The following is a 26,799-nucleotide window of genomic DNA, read 5'->3' as shown; positions in this document are numbered from 1 at the left end:
AGGCCTCCCTAACCCAGCCAACCTGAGTCTGCACACCGCACCGACCCCCCCCCCCCCGCCACACCTCCTGGGGAAGCCGCACCTTCTGCACGACGATGATGGCCTCCTGAGTGTCGCTGTCCGTGGTGACCTTGAACACTTGGCCGCCGCTGCCGCTCTCTTCCTTGAGGTGGTAAGTCATATCTGTGTTCTCACCCACGTCTGAGTCCTCAGCCTTCACTCGTCCCACAGCTGTGCCGATGGGGGCTGACTCCTGAATGCTGAACTGGTACATCTCTGTAGGGGATACAGCTGTGAACAGAGATGGGGGGCAGCCCCTACCCCCAACTTCCACCACCTTTAGCGGAGACGAGAGGGGGGTGCCCAGATGGGCTCCTGGGAAGGGCAGTGTCTGGAAAGGGCTCCCAAGGGGGCAGAGTGCCAAGAGGAGGGTCCTAATTCTGACCCTGAGCTGATTTACTGACTGATAGGAAAAATGCCTGCCATGGTTGGGGCTTCGGTTTCCCCGCGTGCCCAGGAGGGGTGCAGAGGAGCAAAGTGATCAAGGCTCAGGCCCCGGAGTCAGTCCTGGCTATGTAATCCTGAGCCTTGGTTTCCTCATCTGTAGAATGGGAATAGTGCCTTCCTAGCGGCACCGTCATGATCCCAGTTAACTTCGACGAAGAGGCGTGGGAAGTGCTCAGTACAGTGCCTAGCTCATAGTAGCTGCTCAATAAATGGAACAAATTATGGTAAAAGAGTGGGGCTTCGCATCGATTTCCTACTGCTATTGATGTTAATGACGTTGATTTCTTCCTTCCCATGTATTTATTAAACATCTGTGGTGTTCCAGGTGCAGTTCGGGCACTGGGGTCATAGCAACAAGCAGAACAGACCCAACTCCCAGTTCTCACAGGGCTTTCCTCTTACCAGGCAGAGAAAGACACAAACAATCACATCAGTAAAACATGTGGTGTATCAAATGGTGATAGGTACTTTGGAGAAAAATAAAGTAAGGGAAAGGGTCTGGGGAAAGCCGATGAGGGTGTGTGTGCAGTTTTAGATCGGGTAATTAATAATGACGTTTTTGCAAAAGCCTGAAGGAGGTGAGAGAGTAAGCCAAGCAGATTTGTGGGAAAGAGCATTCCAGGCAGAAGGGACAGCAGGTGCAAAGGCTCTGGGGTGGGTGCGATGCCCTGTATGTTTGAAGAATGGCAAGACTTCCATTGTGGCTAGAGAGGAGAAGCAGAGCAGAAATACGAGGGAATGAGGTCAGATGGGACACAGACGGTACCCGCCTCTCCCAGAGCTGAGGTCGAGATGAGGGTGATTTGCTCCGTGAGGGGCCTGTGCGGGTGACGCAGGGCCTGTGGAGCTCAGGATGTGCCTCTTGCATTCCCCAAGGTCTGGATACCCCTTCTGTGGAGCGGTGGCCTCTGAATCATTCTCACACGGCAGCCAGAGGGGCTCTTTCCAAATCACGTGGACTGTGCCACTGCCCGACTGGACTCCCTTCCATAGCTCCCCACTGCTCTGCGATGGAGCCCTCCAGCCTTCTGGCCTGCCCTACAGGATGCTTGCTGCCTGGTCCCTGCTGACGTCTGTAGCCTCAGCCTTCCTCTCCCTGACCACAGCTGCAGCCTGCCTGAGGTCCTTATAATTCCTCATCTCTAGGCATTCCCCTCTTTATTCTCCTTTCTGCTGTGCCCTCCCCAGTTCCAACCCTTTCTTTAGTCTCACAGAACATTCCCTCCTCCAAGGAGCCTTCTCAGACTGACCTCCAGGCTCCGGTCTTGTGCCCCAGGGCCACCAAGCTTCTCCCATTGTTAAGGATTCCTGCCTTTCCCTATCAGTTTCTGCTTCTTCTATCCCTGCTCTCTCCTGTCTCCTCTGTCCCTGGTGTGAGCTCCTGGAAGGCAGGAACCACATCTCTTATTCATCAGGCATTCTCCAAGCTTGGCAGAACACCAGACTGTCGCATAAATGAAATGTGTGAGTGACTAGGGAGTGAATGAATGCAAAGGACCATGGGTCTATGCTCACTGGGTTAACACAGATTAAAGAGTCTGACAATAGCAAGTGTTGGTGAGGATGGACTACAATGGACATGTGCATTTTTTTCCTTGGGGGGGTGCAGCTGGGCTTTTGTTTAGTAAAGCTGAAGCTGAGTATATCCCACGAGCCCGCTATCCTGTTCCAGTGTGTATATACACCAGAGATATGCATGCAAACCAGCACTTTGAGAAGTTCGCAAGGTGCAGCAACGTTCAGGACAGTGTCCTTCATCATAGCCTCAAACTGGAAACAAACCAACCGTGCATCAACACAGAACAGATAAACGATGGACACCGTGCAGCCATGAAGATGAACGCATTAAAGCAACGAGCAACAACCTATGATTTCACGAACATAATTTTAAGAGGAAAAAAAAAAAGCCAGACACAAAGAGGTTATATGGTATGAGTCTGCTCATCTAAGGTTAAACAACCAGGAGAAATTAAGCTATAGGGTTCGGTGATGCGGATGTAGGTAAACTGACTCTAAGGTAAGGAGGCGGCAGTCACAACTGCGGATCATGCTTGACCCTGGAAGAGGGGGTGTGGGGGGCAGTCAGGCTCAGGAAAGGCACGTGGAGGCTGCTGGGGTCCAGGAGTGTGGTTTCCAGGAAGGTTCGCTTTATAGTTAGTTGTCAAACTGGCCATTTTTACTTTCCAGCCTTCGGCTAGTGTGCGTATTTCACAATAAAGAAGTGTTAAAGATAAAGAGGGAACGAATCAATGAATGAACAAACAAGAATCTTCCTGGGGCCAGGGTCCCTCTTCTCTGCTTTGCCCCACTGCTTCCCCCTCAGAGCCGGCACAGAGCCTCACACAACTGGACAGAAACCCCGGGTGGGCCCCACCCCTCCACCCCTTCACCCCTCCATGCGGTGCCTCAAAGCTCCCCACTCCACGTGGGGGTAGGGGTCGGCTTTGCCCCCGGCTCCCTGGTCCCTGGCGACACAGAGCTGGCTGGAGGTTCCGCCCACCCCGCCCAGAGCCCGGGCTGAGGCGCTAGGCCCCGATGACGGTGCGCTCTCAGCTAAGGGATTGGATTCCCTTATCTCTCGGGGGTCAGTCCCCTGTGGCGGGCCTAATGTGAGAGCAGCAGACCTCGAGTAATGACTCCCCGATAGGGATCAGCCCGGCTCCCTGCGGCATTTAGTCTCTGCCAGCTTCGGCGGCTTCCCGGCTTCCCCAGCGCGGCTCTGGGCCCAGGCTGGACAGAGGGGTTGGCTGACCGGGAGGTGGGGGACTCAGCCAGAGAACCAGCCCCAATCCCCTGTTGTTCCAGGAAAGGCAGAGAGTGGAAAGACCTCCTAATTCAGAAGCACAGCACCCTGCCCTCCAGGCTAATGGGGGGGCGGGGGACAGACCTGTCATTCCAGCCCCCACCCCCACCCCGCTTCTCCGTGCAGCATGGGCAGGCCTTGGCCTGGGTCTGGCCACAGCCTCTGTCCATATCCCTGTGTCTCCCCACCAACCCTCTGCGCAGCCCCCAGCCCTTCCCTTTGCAAGCCTGGGTCAGGGGCAGGTCACACAGACTAAGCAGGAGTAGGGTGTGTGCGGGCCCAGGGAGGGGCTGGAGGAGGCGGGACAAACGGGGGCTCCCCCGTGGCAGGAAGCAAGGTGAGGGCGGTTGGTAACCGTGTTACTTGGCTGTGTGGAAAACCAGACAACTTTGAGGACTTCCTCTGCGAGAAGCAGGATAGGAGGGGCACTGCAGGGAAATGGGTGGTTTGGGTGGATAGACAGATTCAAGTCCCTCTTCGGTGGACACCTAAAGGGAAGCACGAGCTTGGTGGGCGGCTGGAAGGATGAACGGACGCCCACGGTACCCCCACCACGGAAGGCCGATGCAAGGGGAGCTGGGGGTCTACCAGATGGACGCAGATGCCTCCCTCGCCTTCTGGGAAGACCCCACTTACTCTGAGGGAAACGGGGTGGGTTGTCATTGACATCAGTGACCACGATGGTGACGGTCGTGGAGCCGGAGAGGCCGCCCAGCTGGCCTGCCATGTCTGTGGCCTGGATCACCACTTCGTAGCGCTCCTGGCTCTCGCGGTCAAGGTCGGGCACAGCCGTCCGGATCACACCTGTGGGTGAGTGAGAGTGAGGCCAGGGATCTCCCCCCAAAGCTGCCAGCCGACACAGGGACCCCTCCGCAAGCAGAGGCGGGTCTCAGGCAAGTTAAGGAGGGGAACGTCAAAGACATGGGTGAGGGGACGATGCGGAGACAGGCTTAGCAGCCCCATGCATGCTCACGCACGCTGATGCACACTCACGCACGCTGACGCACACTCATACCTGCTCAGAGAGATCCGTTCTTTCCTCTCCCTGTCAGTGGCTCTCAGCAGAGCCCAGCATGGAGCAGCACCTTGGCTTTGAGTGTTAACGTGGTGAACGAGACTCATGCCCACACTCATGCACACTCTCTGGAGTCACACTAACCTGTACACACACACTAGGTATGGCTCACACACTTACATAAGAACACACATGAACTCACACACACGTGCGCATGCTCACAGCTGAGTGCACACTTATTTTCACTCTCCCTTTTCCATGTTGGAGTCGGCCCTCAGCTCTTGGGGTCCCCGGGCGCTGGCCCAGCCCTAGATTCTCTGTCCAGGCACTAGCGAATCACTGATCAGACAGCCCTTCAAGCTGTTGATGCAAGAGGGGCAGGGGCAGCAGGAACGGGGGTGGGGGGTCACCACAAGATTAATTCTGCCGAGCGGAAGGCCGAGCTTCTTGTCTCCCTGCCAGTGGGAGACCGAGGTGGAGGGGAGAGTCGATGAGGCATTCAGAGCCTCCCCCGCCACTCACTCCAACCTGCCGAGTACCAGGTGGTGACAGGTGGTGCCCGGGGCCGGCACGCCAGGTGGAGTCATGCACCAGCAGCCCCATGATGCGCCCCATAAAACCCAATCTCCGACTCCTGATGTCTCCAAACAGCCCCCAGACTCCAATAGAGGCGCTAGAATGAGGGAAGAGGCTGCGGTGTGTGCGTGTATGTGTGTATCTGTATGTGTAGCTGGGGGGGCCGGAGGCAGGGCATCCAGGAAGTGGCCCTGCTTTTGTGGGAACACATGGAGATATGGAGAATGTGTAGTTTGTCTAATGAAGAGTCGCACAGACTCTCCATTGGTGGCCTCTGAAACCCCTCTATGGGCTCCCCGCTGACCCCTCCTTTCCTGAGGGTGGCCTTCTCAAGGATGGAGGAGTCTTGGAAGCCCATGAACTTGGGATAAATCCCAGCTCTATCATTTTTTTGGCCATGTGATCTTGAGCAAATCCCTTCCTCTGAACCTCAGTTTCCTTCTCTGGAAAATGGGACAACTGCAGTGCCTCCCTACAGAACAGGAACGATCAACCCCGGCACTATGGGAGTTTCAGGCAGAATAACGTTACCCGCCACCTGCCAGTAGCAGCGTGTTCCATACCAGTCTCGGTTCTGGGCACAGCAGGCCCTCCTTGAGCTGCCCCAACACTGACTGTGAACGAGGCACCCTTCTGGCGATGAGGCTGGGCCCAGGCCTCTGCTGGTCTATCAGCTGAGGCTTTGCAGCCCTGGAGTGGGGACAGAGAGCAAGGGAGACCTAAAGAGCCGGGAAAGAGAGAAGGAGAGAGGGGAGTGGTCAAGCCAGAGAGAAATGCGTACTCAGGAGGGGATGGTGAGAGAGGAACAGAGCTCCAGAGACCCGGAGAAGCGAGAGAGAAGCGAGGGAGAAAGAACAGAGAGAAAGAACCGAGGGGAGAAAGGAAGGCAGGAAACAATAGAGACTGAGTAAACAGCCTTTCTCGCAGACAGCAGGGAGGCCCAGGGTCAGGAAAGAGGGAAGAAAGACGTGGAGGGAGAAAAGGAGAGGGCAGACAGGCCCACTGGTGGAGCGGGCACCAGGTCAGAGATGGGGGCTCCCTGAGTGAACCAGTCAGAAGGGCTGGGAGGGAGCCAACCAGTGGAGCCCCTCCTGCGTCCTTAAGCTTTGCACATGTCCTTGGCCTCCAGGACCTCACGGACTGTAGAGGCGGTGCTGGGATTTGGGACCACCGTGCGTCTGTGAGCTTGTGCACCAGAAGCTGGTGAATGGGGCTTGGAGCAGGGGTCTGGCTGAGGTCCACCCCTGGGGGGGAGGAACCCTGCTCATGGGGCCGCCTCCTTGCTCTCACTGCTGCTTCTAGCTCTGGAGGGAAGTAGGGCCACCAAGCTCTGTTCACTCGGCAACTAGCCATGAAGCCTTGTAGACGATCAGGGGCCGTTGTTGGGAGACTAGGAGGTGGGTACCTGCTGCCTCTGGACCCGGCCCTTGGGATCACACCCGGTGACAGCCTGGATGACGACACCTCCCAATAGCGCACACCTGTGGTTAGGCACACTCTTGGGTCACCCCCTCTCATACTGATTCAGGCCTTGGCTCTGCAAACTTGCTTTGGCCAATGGGACATCAGCAAACAGGACAAAAAGCAGAGGCTTGATAAGCCCTTGTGTGCGGAGGCCTGTCCTCTGGGAGCCTCGAGACCACTGTGCTGAGAAAAAGCCCCAGGCGGACGGCCACATGGAGGGAGGGGCCCAGCCACGCTGGCCGTCCTAGCAGACCTGCCAGTGACTGTCGCCCCATGAGTGACCCTGGCAAAAAGACCTGTGCAGCCAACCCACAAGATTATGACAAGAAAAAACTGTTGCTGTGTTAAGTTGCCGTGTTCGGGGGCAGTTTGTCAAAGAGCAGTAGATATCTGATGGAGAAATCATGTTCTCCGGACTGTCTCTCTCCGGGGCTCGCTCATGCAGCCACATTTCCTTAGAGGCTCCGCTGGCCAGAGGCCCAGCGGGGCCTGGCGCATAGGTCTGGCAGGTGGTCCCGGCCGTGACGGGGAGCGTGTCCCGTCTTCAGCAGGCGGGGCGCGTTTCCTTAGATGGTGGTCTTGGGAGAGAAGAGTGAGGATTGCAAGGCCTCTTAAGGCCTAACCTGGGACTTGGCGGAACATAATTTCTGCTCCAGATTCAAGACTCCACCTCTCTCTCTTTAGTAAGCTCCATGCCCAACGTAAAGTTTGAACTCATGACACTGAGAGACAGAGTTCAATCTCTATCAACCCAGCCAGCCAGGCACCCATCTCGACTCCATCTCTTGATAGGAGCAGTGGCAAAGTCACTTTACCTAGCGGGGTGGGAGGAATCCATGGCATCTTCTGTTATCTGCTACGTTCTGCTCCCCACTCCACCTCCTGATGCAGGGAGGAGCACCCTGGGGGCTGGTGCCTGTCTCCTGGCTCTGGGGTGAAATTCTCACACGGGCCCCTGCAATTGTTCTTGGAAGCTCTGGCCCTGCAAATCGCTTCATTCACTCACCTATCAGACGCTTACTGAGGAGGTACTGTGAGTAGGGGCAAGGAGTTAGATTTGAGGCTGTGCAGAAAGAAGGGATTTTGGGGTCAGACTGACTGGTTTAGGTTCTTCTTTCCACCACGTACATGCTATCTGACCTCGGGTAAGTTCTTGAGTGCCTCTGAGCCTCCGCTTCCTATTCTATAAAATGGGGCTACCCAGTTGGAAGGCTTTTAAGGGAACTAAATGAGACAAGGTTTCCAGCGGCAGGTCTCACATTCTGGGGATGCCATGATGCTCCCTCCCTCAAGTCCTGGATCGGGTACCCGATCCTACTGGCCTTGTTCATCATCTTACCTAGAGGGTCTGGCACGTTGTAGGTGTTCAGTAAACACTTGGACTGCCTGACCTACTGCCACAGACCCTCTGTCTCCCCTCTCACAGGCTGGGTGTGTTTGTTTCTGGTTTCTCTGTTGGAACAAAAGCCCCGCGGGGGCAGAAACCAGATCTGGTTATCATCCTGACCCCAGGATCTGGGACTTAGAAGGTGCTCAGCAAAGTTTTGTTTCATTCATCCCAGGAAAACAGACATCTCTGGCCCAGTTGAGAATTCTCAGCAGATAACTTGGAGGCTCTGAGCGCGCCTTTCTAGTCTTGTGGGAGTGGAGGTGGGCGGGGGCTGAAAGTCAGAACCTGGCCAGGGCTCCCAGCAGCTTTGTCCTCACCCATCCCCCTCAGTTCCAGCTGTTAGCCTCGCCACCCCTGCTGTCCCTTCCAGATTCTGCAGAAGGGGCCCTGGAGCCCAAGCGATGCCTCATTAGCCTGCAAATGCCATCCCTGTCGCCCCTGTGGGGGGCTTGCTGGCAGGCCTGGCCTTTAAAACACACAAGTTAATTCCTCCTCTGGCACTCGGCCCCACGGAGCCCCGCCTCCTCCTCTCCCTCACACCTTCCTCGCAGGGCCCGTTCCGGCTCTGCTCCCTGCTATCTGCACAGCGAGAACAGACTGTACCTCGCAGCAGCTGCTAAATATAGACCCGCATCAGCGGAATATTCCTGGCTGGGGAAATGGAGCTGGGGCTGGGAATGGCACCAGGGCGGCTCCTGCAGTGGGGCTAAAGCCAAGGGGAGGAACAATCTGGTCCTTCCTGGGAGGTGTCAGCAAAGACCCTCTCAGACTGAGAAAGTGAAGGACCCTAGGACAAGGACCTCATCTGTGCTGCTTCACCTGCCTTGTCTGGTGCCCATTCTCTGGCCTCCTGGGCTCTCCGAGGCCTCCCACGTGCCACCCTCTTCCTGCCTCCTTGCAGCGGGGGATGCTTTTTCTGAGAACCTGGCCGTCCTCTTCACTTGCTTGAAGTCTGGTCCCCCATCTGCTCACCCCTGCCATCTCCCAGACTCAGTCCTGGCCCCTCCCTTTTTTCTGTCTCTTCCTCCCTTTCTGGAAGGGGAATCAACTCGAAGGGCCCCCTCCTCAGGCTGAACGAATGAAGCCGTCAGTAGCAACAGGCAACAGCAGCCCCTTGGCTTGCCAGGAGGTACCAAGGATTGTGCCGGGCACTTTATACCCTCGTTGTTCCCTTGGCCTGCACGTTCCTTCTGGGATACCGAGGGGGCTCATACCCTCCCTTCATTCACGTCTCTGTCCAAGATCACCTCCCTAGAAAGGCCCGTTCTGATTTCTTCATCGAAGTGTACCCCTTTATCCTGCTTTCTGTGTCTTCCTTGCATTTGTTGCTATGATGTTATGTTATACCTGGATAGGCTTATTTTCTGCATTTCTGTATTCCCTACTTGAATTAAAGCTCCATGAGGGTAAGGATTTGCTTCCTGCCATATGCTTAGAGCCTAGAACAGAGCCAGGTACATGGGAGGCACTGGCTGAAGAGTTGTTGAATGAAGGAAGGAACTCTCCTGTTGGATCCTCGCAACAGTCACTTGTGATTGGAATTATTATCCTTCTTTAAAGATTTTATTTATTTATTTGACAGACAGAGATCACAAGCAGGCAGAGAGGCAGGCAGGCAGAGAGAGGAGGAAGCAGGCTCCCCGCTGAGCAGAGAGCCCGACGCGGGACTCGATCCCAGGACCCTGGGAGCATGACCTGAGCTGAAGGCAGCGGCTTAACCCACTGAGCCACCCAGGCCTTCTTGTGCACGTGGGAAACCAAAGTTTAAGGAGCCCCTGCTATTAAGAGAGCTCCAGGCCCATATTTCAGACAGCCTGCTAGATGTTCTAGATGTTTCTTTCCTTCTCCTCTCTCCTCTTAAAGGCACTTTGGTTAAAATGGAATGATTTAGCTCTGCACCAGATCCCAGGGCACATTCACTAATTCTTTTGGTCCTAGTTTTCTTAATCAACATTCCTCCTTATGCTTCTGTGGATGGTGCCCCTTCCCATCCCAGTCCCAAAGTTGGGAACCCCCAGATTCTTCCCTCAGTCCAGTTCCCTACCCCCCAAGGTTTGCCCTTGGTAGGATCTCACTGTCATCTCTCATTCTCCCTCCTCAGCATCTCAGCTAACCCTCGCCACCAATCCTGTGTCATTTCTGGCTCCCGAACTAGATGGAGCAGGTTCAGGAGTCTGGGTGGGGGTCGGGGAAGGGTGCTGGTCTTGGGGTTTGTCATTTGGGGCTCTCTGCTGGGCACCCTAGGCTACTGAGTCTCCCTGAATTCAATTCCTGTCTCTGAGCCATGCTAAAGAGAGCAGCCCGAGGGATCTTGTTAAAATGAAAACCTGAGCATGTCACTTCCTTGCCTAAAAGTCATCAATGAAACCAAAATGTTGGTGAGGAGGAGGGGAACAGGCGCCTTCCTATGTGGCTCTCGGGAGTGTAATCTGGTACATTTCGGCATTATCTATCCGGATTCCAAATGCATGTGCTCTTTGACCCAGCTTTTCCTCTTCCCGAAAATTATCCTGCAGATACACTCACACAAGCACAAAATGATATATGTATGAGGTTATTCACTGTAGCATTGCTTGTTGTAGCAAAAGATTGGAAACAGCGTAAGTGTCCATCAATAGGGGACTGGTGAAATAAATTTTAGTGTATCCACAACAGCTGTTAAATAAAAGAATGAGGAAGCTCTTTATGTACTGATATAGAATAATCTTCAAGATGTATTGTAAAGTGAAAAAGGCAAGCAGTGTATATAGTGTGTGTTTATAGCTACCATTTGTGTAAAAAAAAATAAAACAAATACATGTACCTATTTTCTTGTACATGCATAGAATAGCTCTGAAAGGATACGTAAGAAAATTACATTGGTTGCCTTGGGGACCCAAACTGGGTGGCTGGGGGACTGGAAGGGGTGAAGAATTTCCACTAAATATCTGTTTGGATTACTTTTTAAATTTCGAACCTTGAAATATGTTATTTATTTTTAAAAACTTAATATTTTTTTAAATGAATGAGTCCAAGATCTCATAGGATATATATATATATATACCAAGTGGCTGCCTTTGGGGCTGTAATTAGGGGATGAGGGTGGGAAGCATCTTACTTTCTTGCTTTCTTTCTCTCCCTCTTTTAACATTTAATGTTTGAATTTCCAAAATATATTACTTTTGCAAGGAGAAAAAAATGACAAAGATATTTTGTGTAAGATAGTACAATTATAACTGTGCTCATAATCTAGAATCCTCAATCCCACACCCCAACAAATAAAATACACAAACAAAAACCCAAAATGCAGATCCACCACACACACACGCACCATTACCTTTAGAATAATCCTTAGAACTACCTTTTACCCCCATTACCCTTGGAAAAAAATTCCCCCATTACCCTTAGAATAAAATCCAAGGTCTTAAGCCTCACTTCTGGGCCCAGTTGGGCCCCTACTAGCCAGCCCTGATCCCATCTCAGACCTCCTGCTTTTCCCAGTCCTGAGTTGCTTACAATTCCCCTCATGCCTCAGGGTGTTCTTCCCTCCTAGTTTTGCCAGCACCATGCCCTCTGCCCGGAATGCCTGTCTCTGAATCCCCATCTGGGTCTGGCCAACGCCTTCTTATCCTTTGGAGATCAGCTCCTTCCACCTCCCAGAACTTTGCATCCTGATGGCCCATGCATGTGCCTGTTGCCCCTGCCCCCACTGGACTGTGAGCCCCAGGATGGCATCTGATGAACATTGTGTGGTGTGCGGTCTCCAGTGAGCCCTCACTCCTGGCCTGCCCCTCCCATCTCAGGGACAGGGAGAACACCTTCCTTGGCATCAGCAGCCACGCCCAGCTGTGCAACAACCTCTGTGAGGCACTTCACTTCTCTGAGCCTCATGTCCTGCTCTGCCCTCCCTGCCGCTCTGGCAGGGCCCCTCAGAGACGTAATCAGGCTCTAACCTCAGAGAAAGTGAAATGAGGACTGTGTTCGGTGGTGTTGGGGGAGGGAAAAGAAGCCAACAAGCCATTCTCTCCTGTCTCTATCTCCTTCCATCAGACCCTTAACAACTGTGCTTTGAACAGAGCTTTCACAACTGCTGAAAAGGTGCCCTTCACCTGCTGACCCCTAAGGGCTGCAGACACGCTTGCTTCAGTTAAGCTCAAAGGACAGGAGGGTCGCTTACGTGGGACCTCTGAAGTCCCCTTCAGGGCGTCCATGTTGGCATGGTGGAGGCATCCTGCCTTTTTGTTTCTCTTCCAGTATGGCAGGCGCTGCTCAACACCCTCCACCCCCCCGCCCTCAAGCCCCATCTTTTTCTGTTCCTCAGCCCTTGTCTCTTTCTGCCTGGCCGTCCTTTCCTCTCTGAGATCCTGGAACAGGATAGATGCCGCTTCCGGTCCCGTCCTACCCTCAGCGATGTCTGGTTAGAAGGCTGCCAGCGGAAGTACCCCCACCCTCTAGCCCCGCCCCTCCGTGCCCCTCCTCCAGTCTTGCCCAGGCCCCGCCCCTCCGGCCCGGCCCCGCCCCTTACCGGTCTTGGGGTCTACGGTGAAGTGGTGCTCGCCATCCAGCACGCTGTACACCAGCCGAGCGCTGCTGCCGTACGTGGGGTCATCTGCATCAGAGGCCATCACCTGCATCACCGACGTGCCTGGACCCGGGGGACCAAGCGAGACGGGGGTCACCTGGGGCTACTGTGCTTGTCCTCCCCACCCCAGGGAAGCTAGGAGAGGAGATCCAAGCTGGAGGTCATGGAAGCTAGTCCCCTCACAGTCCTCATCCCCACACTGACTCCCAACCCGCTTCCTGATCTGGGGGCTTCCTGTGGCACAAGCATGACCATGGAGTCAGATCTGGGTTCAGATCTCCTTTGGTGGCTCCCAGCTGTAGGATTCTGGCAAGGGAAGACAGCCTCTCTGAATCCGTTTCCTCTTCAGCAAATGGGGGATAATCCTAGTCCTTGGTTCTTGATGTTGAGGGAAAGCACTTTAAATTCTCAGTCCAGATGGGGCTCAGTCTCATGGGTGATGCAATGGTCATCGTCACCAATTAAGTCATCACGGTCAGAGTTAGAGCCAGGACTGGAAACTAGGCACCCGACTCCCAAAACAGGGGTCTTTCTACTCACACCCGCCCCTCCTGATTTCTTGAGAGAATTCTGCCTCTCTTCCCTCCCACCTTACCACCCCCCACAGGATGGGGATTGGGCAGCCCAGAAGTATAACCAAGTTCACTGGGGCTCAGAGGCCAGTAGCTTTTGGACTGGGGGCAGGAGGATGGTAAGGCCCAGCTTTCCCTGTGGGAAATAGTTGGCTGTGGGTCCTGGTGCCCTCCTCGCCCCTCCCCCTGGGTGTCCAGACAGTCCCCCGCCCCAGACACACACACACACACACACACACACACACACACACTTCACATGCTCTGCATGCTCTGCACGTAGGCTGCTGGGGAGAGTATAAATTGGATAAAAGTCCATCAAACAGCGGCAATTAAGTTATTGATTTTCGACACTGCCTCATTAAACTGGGAGCTTCTCTCGGCCTGTCCCAGAGATGGCTCTAATTTGACATCATGTTCAATTTGACGAAATCAGGGCTTGGGATGTGAGGCTGGACAGGAGGGGGTTGAGGGTGGGGTGGGGGAGGGTTGGATGGGAAGGCGGGCAAAGCCTTCTGGTCCATCTGAACCTTCCCAGAAAGGAGGGGGTGAGGTAGAAGACCCAAGAGGGAGTCTTGGGAGCTCAGGATATGAGCCAAGAGGATAAGACTCAGACGTCACTTCAAGGTGATGCCTTCTTTTGAATGCCCTGCTGGTGAGGGGATGGGACCCAGACCTGCTGAGGTTCTGGGTGGGGCCTTCCCGGGGCTGGGTGGTACTCTCTGGGCCAGAAGGGTGCCTGCTAGGAGGTAAGGCCCATTCACAGCTTGGCTAATGAGTGAGGCTCTGGAAGTGCTACTGCAGCAATTCTGCTAAGCCCAGCCTGCCGCCCGCCTCTCCCGCCTCCAGCCTGGGGCCCTCGATCATTCCAGACAGACACATGTATTTATTTTTCACTCTTTTGCATTCCTTATTTCCCTCTCTATATCCCCCCTCCCAGCCTGAGCCTTCTAAACCGGCCCCGCAATGCGCCTCTCTTTGGCAGCTCCTGCTCCATGTCAGCCATGTCAGGGTTGCCCAGAGAAGCTAGGGAAGGTATTTGAGCAAGCCCTCTCCCCCTCAATGCTTGGTGCCCAGGGTCTCCTCTTAGGGCTGAGGACATAACCCCAGGTGCCTCATATTATACAGAAAGAGGAAAAAGGAATAAACTCTTAGGGGCACCCACTACATGTCCAGCTTCACCAAGCACTTAAATTCATCATCTCTGGGGCACCTGGGTGGCTCAGTGGGTTAAAGCCTCTGCCTTCGGCTCAGGTCATGGTCCGGGGGTCCTGGGATCGAGCCCCACATTGGGCTCTCTGCTCAGCGGGGGGGCCTGCTTCCTCCTCTCTCTCTCTGCCTGCCTCTCTGCCTGCTTGTAATCTCTGTCTGTCAAATAAATAAATAAAATCTTTTTAAAAAATTCATCATCTCTAATCCTCATAGTATTTCTGAGAGCCAGAATGTTCCCCTCTAAGTTACAGGTGAGGAAACAGGTCAGACAAGTAGGAAGACTTGACCAAGAGCACTGAGAGAGGAAGTGGTGGGATTTGAACCCAGGACTCTGAGGCCAAAGCCCTCCTGGGGAGACAGTCAGCGCAGGCAGGCAGAGTGGCTCTGGGGATGGTGGCTCAGTGTAATGAATCACAATCAGTGATGACTCTGCCATTTACTCGCAGTTTGACCTTGAACATGTCACAACCCCCTTGTGCCTCAATTTTCTCATTTGTGAAATAAAGATGAGCATATTACCAAACTCCTAAAATCGTTTTAGGAATTTAAACAGACTTCGTGTTCAGCACCGAGGACAGTGCCTGCCCCACACTAAGCACTCAATAAATGTAGGTTGTTGTCTTGGGAGGCATGGCATGTGAGTATATGATAGCACAATCATGCCTCCCTCACAGACACACTGAAAAGGGAAAAGACACATAAAGCATCAGGCTCATGATGGGTGCTCAATAAATAGTGGCTGTTGTAGCTGTTATGAGAGAGGGTCTCCCTGCCACTCCCCTCTGCTTGTTCCCCCCACCCCTTGGGCAAGGCACAATATCCAGCTGAATGACTCCCCAGGGTAATGGCTGCTCTCTCTCTCTCTCTCTCTCCCTGGCTGCATCCCAGGGACTCCTGCGGGGATGATGGAATCATTTCCCCAATCCCGGATTCTTTATTGCAGCCATTATAGTTAATGCCGACACGTGGGGATGGTGAAGGGTCAGTGATTCACCACTGGCTCCCCAGGCTCCAGACCCCCTCCTACCTTCTTCACAAGTCAGCAGCTCCCCAGAATGGGCAGATAAAAGGGTGCCAGGCTTGTGGCTGCTACGGGACCACCGCAGGGTCAGCTCCCCTCCATTCAGCAGTTTGATTTTATAATGACCATCACATCCACTCCCTCCTTTAATTCTCAGTCGAATTCTAAGATGTAGATGCAGTGGTATGCTGGTAAATGTTTAACCATCAGCTCAGAGGGCTAGAGGGGTGGGGAGGAATGCCCTGCCTAGTTGTATTTGTTGATTTCCATGGTGTAGAGACTCTCACCATGGCCAATTTCAAGCTACCTTTGTGATATCAAGTGGCTCACAAAACAGAAAATCAATATTTGCCTATTGTGAGTGGATATGAGCCAACGCTGTACAATCCTGCATCATTCCCATTTTACAGATGAGGAAACTGCTATGCACAGTGAAGGGTGAAAATGTGAATTCATAATAAATGCTGATGAAACCTATTATTACATATTGTTATTCGAAGATCATGATAGATTATGTTTACTGAATAATACTTTGTGCTAGATCCTATGAGAAGCCCTTTATGTCTGTTATCTCATGGAATTATAAAATAAGCTTGAAGTAAGCTCTATTGAGATTCCCACTTTACAGATGAAAAAATGAGGCTGAGTGAAGTTAAGCAATGAATTCCCTTGTGCCTTATTTTCCTCACTTGTGAAATGAAGGTAATATTACTGCCAGGCTCTCAAGATCACTGTGAGAACTCAAACAGTTCTCCATGTTCAGAACCAAGAACAATGCCCGGTCAAGTTCACCTGGCAAGGAAATAGGAGAGGCAGGATTCAAACCCAGGTTGATCTGATGTCAAAACCCACATATGCCTGGACTTATGAAGTAGGAGGGGGGGGCCAATAGGAGTAAAAGGAGCCAGGCAAGTAAGAGAGGGATGAGTCAGAGAAAGGAGGGGAATGGCAAGGAACAGCATCCGGGATTTTCCCTGCCACAGCTGGTTGAAGCTGAGACTTCCAGAAGCAGGGCTGGGTGGCTAGTGTGGGCTGGTCGCTGTCCATGGTGCTGCCAGCCAACTCTTAAGCTACATGGGGTTAAGGGCCTCTATCCAGGCCGGCATAGGAAGTATTGCCCAAATGATTCTTGGGTAAACAGGATTTCAGAGCAGGGTTCCGCGTAGAATGTTAAATGTGGAAAGGCTGGTCCTCAGAGAGCACAGAAACCAGTGTGTCTTACCCTGGCTGCATATTAGAATCTCTTAGGAGCTTTAAAATAAAACTGATGCTGAACCCCACCCCCAGACCAATTCCGTAGGCCTCTCCTGGGGTGAAGCAGAGACAAGGGCATTTTTAAAAACTGCTGCAGTGATTCTAAAATGCATCCCAGGCTAACCACCGGCCAAACCCCTGATTGAACTCAGGAAACTGAGTCATGGAGTCTCTGCTCAGTGACTTTCCCCAGGTTCTATCAGTAGTAAGTGGTAGGGAAAGACTGCAGCCCAGGTCTGTGGAGCCAGCATGTCACCCTTCTGGACTCACTGTGCCAGTGCCGAGACTGACCCTAGGAAGGAAGAAGCAAGGACGACACATGCCACCAAGTCAGCAGTGCTCCTCCCAGGCAAAATCAGCATGAGACCTCAGACTCCTGCCAGGAGATGAGACTGGGTGGGCTTTGGCATCAGAGAGTCTTGGGTTCAGATCCTGCCACTTCTTCACTCTGTGCTCTTGGTCAAGTCTTTCTCCCTGTTTGACCTCTTTCCTCACCTTTAGTCTAGAGGAGGCCCCTCTGCTTCCCAGGGATGCTCTGAGGACTAGAAATGATGGATTTACATGGCTGGTAAAGCTGGGCATAGAGTAGCATGCAGTAGTTTATTCCTCTTGTCTCTCTGCAATGGTCAGAAGGTCTCTGGGGCTGTGCCCTTGGCCTGAAGTAAAAAATTCCTGGACACCATTATCAGGAGGGAGGGGTCAAGCTCACCCCTTATCTCTGGTTTACCTGGATGTCTCTGACATGGTTTGACATGCAGCCAGAATTGGAAGCCATGGCCTGGCTCCCAACCCAGAATTCTTTCCTTTCTTATCTCTTGTCTTTGATATCTACGAGGTCCAACTGCCACCTAGACTTGGGCTCCAGAGCCCCCAGGAGGAGTCCCATTGGCTCAAGGAGGAGGTGGTTCTATGGGGAGGGGAGCTCCAGGACTGAAGTCATCCCAGCCCTCTCCTGGGCTTTGTGGCTGTGGGAAAACTGACCCGACTGGGCCTCAGTGCCCCTTCTGTAAAATGGAGATAATACTTCATCCTTCTGGACTCCCTGGAAGAGGGAGGCCCTTTAATGAGATGAAAGAGACGAAGCACTTTGGAAAGGAACAGAATCTTCAAACGAGGTGACCAAGTGTCATTATTATGAAGATGTTTGTAATTATTACCATCATGCCTCTTCCCTACTTCCCTTTGCTGCCCTGCTGGGCCTGGGGAAACCCTCAGCTCACATTTAGCTTCTCAAACATTTATAAAAAATGAGTCCCACCCCCTGCTGCTGCCAGAACTGCGCGGAATGCTTTCTATTAAAAATTAAAAACCACTTGTCGAGTCCCTGGGAACGTTCAGATTACACAGGAAACAAACCCCTTCTCAAACTCTCCCTCCCAACTCCCTCTTTGATCATCACTTATGATGCTGGCTCACTGGGCTGGCCTCCACAGCTTCCGGCCGCCCAGCCAGGGCAGCCTAATGATATGCAGGAGATGCAGGAACATGGCTGGGGCGGGGAGTAGTTGGGAGGGAGGGGTAGGAGGCAGGCCCAGAGACAAGTGACAGAGAAGGTGTCACTAAGAGATGAGGTTAGAAAGTGGGTCAGAGACACAGACAGAGACAAGGGACAGAGGGACAGGGATTCAGAGAGACAGGCAGGGAGAAAGTGGGAAAACAGATACCCAGACACACAGGAAGAAATTAGGACAGAGACAGAGATATGAGCATCAGAAAGGCAGAGATACATAGAGACAGGGAGAAAGTGGAACACAGAATGTGACAGAAAGAGGTAGAAATGCAGAGATAAAGTCAGAAAGTAGACTTATATAGAAACAGAGACAGGCAGAGATACATATTAAGCAAGAGGAGAGTGGGAGAGAGTGGGAGGGGGACAAAGAGAAGAAGCAGTTTTGGCTCAATGGGATAAGAGTGCCCTATGTTGCAAATACGCTTCTCCAGAGTCTCCAGTGAAACTCTGGGACACCGTCCCCTCCCTTTGTCCTCATAGATCCCAGCCATGGACTCACCCATGAATGTGTGTGGGGAGCTAATCTGCTCCCCTGAGAGAGAGGACTCTCCTACCATCCCAGTTTGAGACACTTATGCTCTTCTGTCCTTCCCACATTTAAATGGGACCCTCTAGTATATAGTCTGGTCACCTTGTTTGTTGGGACAGCAACATTTTAAGTATCTGCTGTAGTAGCAACTGTTTGCAGAAAGCAAACATTTTTTTCTTATTGTTTGCTTCTATTTAGTTACTCGACATCTATGGAGCACCCACTGTGTGCTAGGCCCTTGAGGGCAGGATGGTGGCTCGGTCACCTTTGTACTCACTGCTATGTAGGTATAGGGTCTGGCTTAGAGAAGGTGCTTGTGTGTGTTGAATAACTTGTTGATGGAAATGACAAAGAAAGGCATGGATCCACTTTTCACTGTCCAGGTTCTCTGGGCCACGGGGATGACTCCTGAGGGCCAGGGCCTCTGCTCTTCCTTGCCACCTTTCCCCACCAGAAATCTCCTGTCCTGTTTCCCCCGATCCTGGGTGGTGAGAGCCAGTGCCGTTGCTAGGCAAGGAGATATTGCACATATAGATCTTCCTGGACTTTAATTAAAAACATCTTTAGAAGTTGTCTCTGCAGAGGCCAGCGATTGATTCCTGGCTTGGGCCTGAGGGTTGCTGAGCCACACTCTCTCTGGCTGCAGACAGGACACTCAGAGGCTCCCAGCTTGTTGCTGCCCTCCCCAAATGAGACCTTTGGGGAACACACTGCTTCCTGCTTTCCTCCCTTCCTCCTTGCCCTGTCCCCCGCCAACCACTGGATTCAACAATCAGTAGTGTGCTCTTCCAGTGTTACCTTCTTCCCCTCGCGGGCCTCAGTTTCTCCAGCTATAAAATGGGTGTGTTAACACTTGACCTGAGAGCTTCTGGGAGAATGAATTAAAATCAGGGATGTGAAAATGCTTTGCAAGTTATAAAGTCTCTGTGCATGGTGTTGCCCACACAAGCTGAGGCAAGTGGCTTGGGTTCTGCTTCTGGGTTCGGGGTCCAGTTCTGGCTCCAGTTCTCACTCTGGAAACTCAGGCAAGTTACTTTATCTCTCTCTGCATTATTTCCTCATTGGTTAAATGAGGACAGTAATACCTGCCCTGCTTATTCCCCAGGATTGTTGAGAATAAAGGGAAATAGCTCTGTGAAAGCAATGTTGGCTGACAGCTGTTATTTAGTAAATGTCCCAAGAAGTGTAGGCTATACTACAAAACAGCCCTTCTGTCTGTTAGAGATGCTGCTCACAGAGGAACTGGAATACATAGGAATCCCACTCTGGCAGAGCCCCTGCCCATTTCCACAGCTCACTGAGTCCCAATCCCATGGTCCAACAATGCCAATCCAATGCCAAATGAACCATTCTATTCGCTTGCCTTTGCTCTCAGCAGACATCACTAATCGTTTGCAGCATTTTCTCCTGAGCTTGAATGGGAGGGGCCTCAGACTCCTTCTCAACACAACCCTATAGTCACTACCATTGGACCAAAGTTCGCCCCAGAGATGAAACTGATCTGCCATCACTTTAAGGTCAGGGGAGGGTCTTGTGCTTCTTTGCATCCCCACATACCTACCCAAGTGCCATGTACACAGTAGGCACTAATATATGTTTATTGAATTGAAAGCAACTGCTTATTTTTCTATCCCCTTGGGGCTATATATATAAAGTAGGTGCTAATAAATGTTTGCTAAGTTAGGTGACTCATCTTTGCAACCCCTACAGAGCCAAGTACACTGGAGGCCTTGTACATAATGGGTGCTAATAAACATTTGTGGATTTAATTCAATTACTTATCTTTAGATCCCCTGCAGTGCCCGGAATAAAGTAGTGGCTAATAAATGCATGTTGGATTGAAGTTCTCATTTCTGTATCCTCAACAGTGCCAAGCATATTTTGTACATAGTTGGCATTAATAAGTAGGTAAAGTTGAACGGGGCATGAGAGCCCTGTGAAATCTTCCTGTCCACTGGTCAGGTTGTGAAACTTGTGGGAAGGGGTCTGGTGCCCCCAACATTAGGAGATTATCTAGTCTAACTCTTTTCTCTCAAAACTCACTTTCTTGTTGGTTTCATCCAGCCTTGAGCTTTAAATTCCTTCTCTCTGCTGATGACCTTCAAAATTGTATCTCTGACCCTGATTGCGCTCCTGACCTCCAGACTCAGAGACCCAACTGTCCCCTTGACAGCTCCACCCAGATTTCTAGTAGACATCTCAGTCTTAACATACCCAAGAGTCTTAATTTTGTGCTGTAACCTTGCTCTTCCTGGAGCAGTTCCCATCTCAGCAGATCCATCCATCCATTGCTCAGGACACACTTGTCAGCAACATCCTTGCTTTGTCTCCCTCTCACTCCTCTTATCTGGTCCCTCACAAGCGCAGTTGGCTCTACCTTCAACATACACCCAGAATCCCATACCTTCTCACCTCCTATGCGGGTCTGAGTCAGCATCACCTTTTGCCCACGTGATTGCAGCTGCCTCCTCACTGATCTCCCTACTTCCAACATTGTCCCCTTATGGTCCATTTTCAACATGGTGGCCAACAAGTCAGCCTTTAAAAGTATAAGTTGGATCGCATCACTCATTGACTCTGTATCTCACTCAGAGTACAACCGAAATCCTTTCAATGGCTACAGTGTCCTACGTGATCCTGTTTCCAGTATCTCTTTCAATCTCATTGGACTCTCTCCCTACATCACTTACTTCTCTCTTCACCTACACTGACCCCTCATGACAAACACACTATGTCTCAGGACCTTTGCACTTGCTGTTTCTTCTGCCTGTACATGCTTCCTCCAGCTTAGTGATTCTCCAAGTGTGGTCTCTGAGCCAGCAATAGCAGCATCACCATGGAATTAATTAAAAAATGCAAACATTTCTAATAACCAGACCTGCTGAATCAGAAACCCTGGGAGGAAAGGGCATCAATCTGTATTTTAGCAAGCTCTCTAAGTAATGTGGGTGCACAGTCAAGTATGAAAACCACTGTTTCACATAGCTCCTTGGTTCCTTCAGATCTTTGTTCAAATATGCTCTTTTGTAAAGAAAGGTCCTTCCTGACTCCTCTATCTAAAATAGCACTCCCCCAGTATAATGCAAAAATTCCCTAGGTTTCACAGCACTTAGACCTGTTATATAAGGGCCTATAATATATTGGCTTGTTTATTTCATTCCTGTCTGTCTCTCTGCCCTGTACGGAGGCTTCCTAAGAAACTTCAGTGCCTGGAATAGTGCCTGGCACAGAGTAGACCCTCATTAAATGTTTATTGCATGAATAAACCCCTTCAATGTTTCGAACGGAACCTAGTGCCCAGAGAGAGGCAGGGACTCGCCCAAGGTCATGTGGGGAGCCAGGCTTCCTGACGGTCAGCTGTAGGACCTGCTTCGTTGTGTTAGGCTCAGCGAGGCTGGTGTGCCCCTCCTCAGAAGCGTGGCTCATCGGAGGCCCCCGGCACACTTCCCTTCCTTTTTAAGCTGTGAGTGGTTTAATTTGCGAGCCACGCTGCCTTTCATGTCCCAAGCTGTGTCCCTGCTCCCTCTGATCTCCAAAGCTGCCCAGACCCTGGTGCCGCTTGTCCGCCCCGCCCTCCTCAGCCCAGATCAGGAGGCTCAGTAATTGTGACTGATTTTCAAAGCTGCCTGGAGTCTCCACAAGCACCCCGGTGTCAGATTTGCTTCCTCTTCAAAAAGTTGCTTAAATGAAATAAACTAATTTAATTTCTGCTTCCTCCCTCTCCTCCTGGCTTCCTTGGCTTGTCCAAGTTGAATCCAATGCCTGACTCTTTCCTGAGCTGAATGTCAGAGTCAGTGAGCTGGGAGGGCAATGGGAGGCAGGGCAGGAGCTCCTCAGGCTGATTGATATTCATGAACCCGGGGACTGGCTCTGCCTCCTAAAATCTGGGTGACCTTGAAAGTGTCCTTTCCTTTCTCTTGGCCTCAGTTACCCCGAGTGTGATGCAAGGACTCTTGCCCCTCCAACAGTCTAGGAACCAAGACTTGACTTGCTCAGTCACTGACTTGCTATGCAATGGTGGACATATTTTCTCCCCTCTGAGCCTCAGTGTTCCCATTTGTTCGATGGGGATGCCACCATCAGTCCCATCCCCTCTCAGAGTTGAAGTGGGAGTGAAGTGATGGACAAGCACCTGGCCGATGCCTCCCTCTGGAGTCCCCTATCCCCACCTGTTCTCCAAGCCGTAGCAGAGAGAGCTTTCTAAAATGCACCTCAGGACCTTTGCACTTGATTGGCTCCCTTGCTTTAGCCATTCCCAGGTTCTGTGCTTCCATCAAGTCCTTTGGGTATGGCTCTTGCTTCCTTCTCCAGCCTCACCTTGTGTCACCTTTCTGGTCTTTTCCATGTGGATCCATTTGGGAGGAAGAGACACAGGGCCAGGGTTTGAGTCAGTGAGTAGGGGCTGCTGGATGGGGGGACATCAGGGGCTTTAGCTGCCCCTGACTTGCTGTGTGATCCTGGACACATCACTGCTGCTCCGAGCCTCAGTTTCCCCCATTTGCAAAATTGATTTCTAAGTAATCACTAGGCTCTGAAAGTCCACGGGTCTTTGCTACCAACAACTTTCAATGATCTCTCCACTGAACCCGTATATTGAAGATGTCCACTTGGCTGTCTAGTAAGTACTTCCAACTTCAGCACAACTGAAACCAAACTCCTGATTTCCTACCGTCCCCCAGATCTGCTTCTCCCGCTGCTCCTCCCATCTCAGCAAATGGAAACCCATCTATTTAATTGTCCAGGTCAACACCTCAGGAGTCATCCCTGAATTGTCTTTCCCTCACACCCCACATCCCATCCATTAGCAAATGCTTTCAGCTCTCCTTTTAAAATAGATCCCAAAGTCCACCTCCTCTCAACTACCCTTACTGATCCCACCTTGTTCCAAGCCACCATCATTTCCCACCTAGGTAATTACAATATGCTCCTCTGCTTCTGTCCTTGCCCCACGCCCCAATCCCATCAGCACCCGATGTTCACAGAACAGAGTGAGGTCCTTTTAAAACTAAGTCAGACCACGTCAGTCTTCTGAACAAGCCTCTTTGCGGACTGCCCAGCTTGCTCAGCATAAAAGACAAAGCCCCGACTAGGCTCCCTGGGGCTGCACAATCTGATCACCTCTCCACTTCTCCTCGGAGCCTTTGTAGGTACGGTTCCCTCTGCCTGGAATGCTCTTCCCCCCAGGGCCCACCCTTTCCTTTCTTCAGGTCTCTGTTTCACAGTCACCTCCTCAGAGAAGCCCTCCAGCCCAACGCTCTGTTTGTTTACTCGCTTGCTGCCTGCTTTTCTCAGCCAGAAGTTACCCTCCATGAGAGGGAAGCTTGTCTGTCTCTTCAACGGCATGATCCCAGTGCCCAACACATAGTAGGTTCTCCTGTACCCTTGTCGAATAAATAAACGGATACTCTCAAACAGACACATAGTATGCCGTATGCACACAGAGGCCATAAAGTGCCTTTTGCCTAGCCATGTGCGTGCACACACGTGTGTGAACGCATACGCACACCAGGCACACGTGCACACCTGTGCATGTGTGCGCACCAGCCCACACCCGCATCCCCGCCCTCACTGTTCCCTGGCCTCCCACCGTCCTTCTGTGCCCACCCGTATCTCTGGTCCACTTCTTCCTCTCCATCCCTGGCTGCTGGCTCTCTCCCCACCAATCTGTCAGATTTAGCCCAATCTGGGGAAGCGGGGGCTGCCCGCACCCTCTCCGAGCTCAGACACCCCCTGCCTCTGACATGCCCTAGTAGGACTGGAAGGCCCAGAGAGGGGCAGCCCTGAGCCCTCGACCACAGTATGTCAGGGATGGAATGAGGTGTCGAGGGCCGAGGACCACTGCTCTCCACCCAGCCTGGCATGCAGGTGCCTGGGGTAACTCCCTGCAGAAGATGGCTGAGCCCCTTGCCCATGACTCCGGCTTCTGCTGGGATTCCCGGGCTCAGTGGGCTCTACCACGGGAGCCAGTATAGTCATCCAACCTCTCGCTTCAGTGTCCCGCTGCTGTGTGGTGGTGTGGCCTCTCCTGCGGCCTTCTCACGTGCAGGGGTTCTGGTGTGTGGGCTCCTGATCTACCCATGCCATGGTGCGTTCCCGGTGCCCCTGCACTCTAGCGGCCATACCCAGCTACGTGCTGCTGACCTGAGTCTGGGGCTCAGCCGTCTCTGAGAACCTGTGTTCCCAAGTGGCTAGGTCTTGGGACCTAGGTTGGTGTTGGGGTCTCCCGTGGGCAGGAAACGAAGTTGTCTGGATGCTGTTGCCCCTGTCGCTGTGCCCCTCCCCGTTGTGGCTGCTCTCCGCTAGAGCCTAGGCCCAGGTGGGTCACCTCTGTTCGTGGCTTTAGCCTATGGCTACGTAGGTGGTCGTTTCTGTGCACAAGCTCCGTACGGGCGAGGTGCTCTTTCCTGAGGGGCTTTGTAGGAGGCTCTGTTAGGTGTGAGGCCGTGTCTGGTTGTGTGCTTGGGCCTCGTTCTAGCTGTGTTCCACTCTGGTTCTTTCCAGATGTAGGTGTGCCCGTGTTCAGTTGTGCCTGCCCCTGTGTGGGACTGTGGCCAAGGGCTGTGCAAGGTCAGCGTGGAGCTGAACTCTGGGCAAGGCCGCGTACAGGGGAGCTGCTGAGCCTGGAAGTGGGGCTGGGCCTGTGGGAGTGACCGTGGCCAAGCATGTTGCTCTGGCTACCCGCAGTCCAAGTCATGTGGGGTCAGTGTCCATGTACATGGCTGGGGTCATGTGTGTGTCTTAGTCCGGGTGTGCAGCTGTGACCATGTCATCACTCCGCTTGAGCCCGTGTGGGCTCCTGGACTCATGCCTGTGTCCCCTGCCTGGGGCAGCACTTCCTGTCTCTCCTGCCTCTCCCCAGAGCATCAGCCAGTCCCCATAACAGGCTCCCACTCCGAACCTGGCAGCAACCTTCGCCCCAGCCCCTGACTCTGCCCGGCACCCCCAGGGCCCGCCGCCCACCTGTAGGTGAGAGCTCAGCCACACTTCCAATGTAGGGGCCGTGCAGGAAGCGGGGCTCACTGTCGTTGATGTCCTGCACTTTGATGATGAACTCTGACTCTGGTTCCAGCAGGCGGTTGGTGGCACGATCCCGGGCCTGAGCCCGCAGCGTGTAGAAAGTTTTCTGCTCACGGTCCAGGCGCTCCATGGCGTGGATGTCTCCCGTCAGCTCATCGATCAGGAAGATGGTCCCAGCTCCCTCACCTGAGATGGTGTACTTGATGGCCCCGTCACCCTCGTCGGAGTCCGAGTGGATCTGGGGAGGCAGAGAGGAAGATCAGTGGGTCTGGGGTGGGCCCTCGGAGTTTGCATTTCTAACAAGCTTCCAAACGGCTGTCTCTGACCCCACTGGGAATTATGGGTCCAGCCCCACCTGCCCAGACTCTGAGCCTGGCACACGGCGCGGGCAGGGAGCGAAGGGAGCGAGGACGAAAGGGAATGCACATCATCGGAGCCCCTACTCTGTGCCTGGGTCCGTGCTAAGTGACTCACATACTTATCCATTCAGAGTTTTCGAAAAAAATGTTTAAAATCTACAGAAGGCTCTAGTACCTGCCTGGCACCATGGGACACACGAAATTCACCAGACAGGCCAGCAGGGGCACTGCCACAGGATCTTACGGCCACAGGACCCTAGCTGGGCCAGGCAGGACCCTCTGGCTACTGGGTCACGGAGAGGTGGGGGAGCTGAGGGAACTGGGGGAGGAGGGAGAGGAGGGAGAGCATTTACTATGCGTTGGGGGAGGGGGCCTATGTCACTATGTTCACGACCAGCACAAGAACACTGTACTAGCTGAAAATCAGCCCTGCCTGAGACATTATAAGTATCCAATAAATGGTAGCTATCGTTACTGTTATATTATTTACTAAATGTTAGCTATATATAAGTGGGATTTAATCCAGGCACCGCCAGGCTCCAAGTCCTAGGCTGTTTTCACTGAACTGAGATCTCTTAGGCAAGGAAGCAGTAGCAAGAGGGTTCTCCCAAACAGAAACACCTAGGCCCCGATTCTCCAATTCCCAAATTTCAGAGGCAACCCAAGCAGAGGGAAAAGTGTCCGATGAAGCGGGTGACCTTGGGTGGGTCCCTGCTCCACTCTAAGCTTCCGCAGAGATGTAACATGAGTGACAGAATCCCTAAAGCCCCCTTCAGGCCAGGATGCCACGTACCCCAGCCCACACAGCAGGACAACAGGTGCCAATGAAGTCGTCACGGAGGGGGATGAAATCCCACCCCTTGCCACGCAGGAGGAGCCCGGGTATAAATTCTGCTGGTGGAACTCTGTGTCTGAAAGGTGGATTATAGAAGTGCCATTTGGAAGATTGAATGGCCCATAAACATTTTCATATTTCATTAGCCGATTAATGGGCATCTCTCTCTTTTTGGCG

General features: G+C 52.6%; 1 protein-coding gene across 1 annotated transcript in view; it reads right to left on the bottom strand.

Annotated features, from left to right (window-relative positions):
• Positions 1-26,799, bottom strand: part of CDH22 (cadherin 22) — a 67,673-nt gene that overhangs the window by 33,883 nt on the left and 6,991 nt on the right. The window contains exons 2-5 of the mRNA XM_044262300.1: positions 25,372-25,666; positions 12,260-12,379; positions 3,947-4,114; positions 83-276 (exon numbers count right to left, since the gene is read on the bottom strand). Coding sequence (XP_044118235.1) covers positions 83-276; positions 3,947-4,114; positions 12,260-12,379; positions 25,372-25,666 — 777 coding nt within the window. The remainder of the gene's footprint in view (positions 1-82; positions 277-3,946; positions 4,115-12,259; positions 12,380-25,371; positions 25,667-26,799) is intronic.

The sequence above is a fragment of the Neovison vison genome, chromosome 8, assembly GCF_020171115.1.
Source record: "Neovison vison isolate M4711 chromosome 8, ASM_NN_V1, whole genome shotgun sequence".
In the NCBI taxonomy this organism is placed as follows: Eukaryota; Metazoa; Chordata; class Mammalia; order Carnivora; family Mustelidae; genus Neogale; species Neogale vison.
This window is presented reverse-complemented; position numbering and strand designations above follow the sequence as displayed.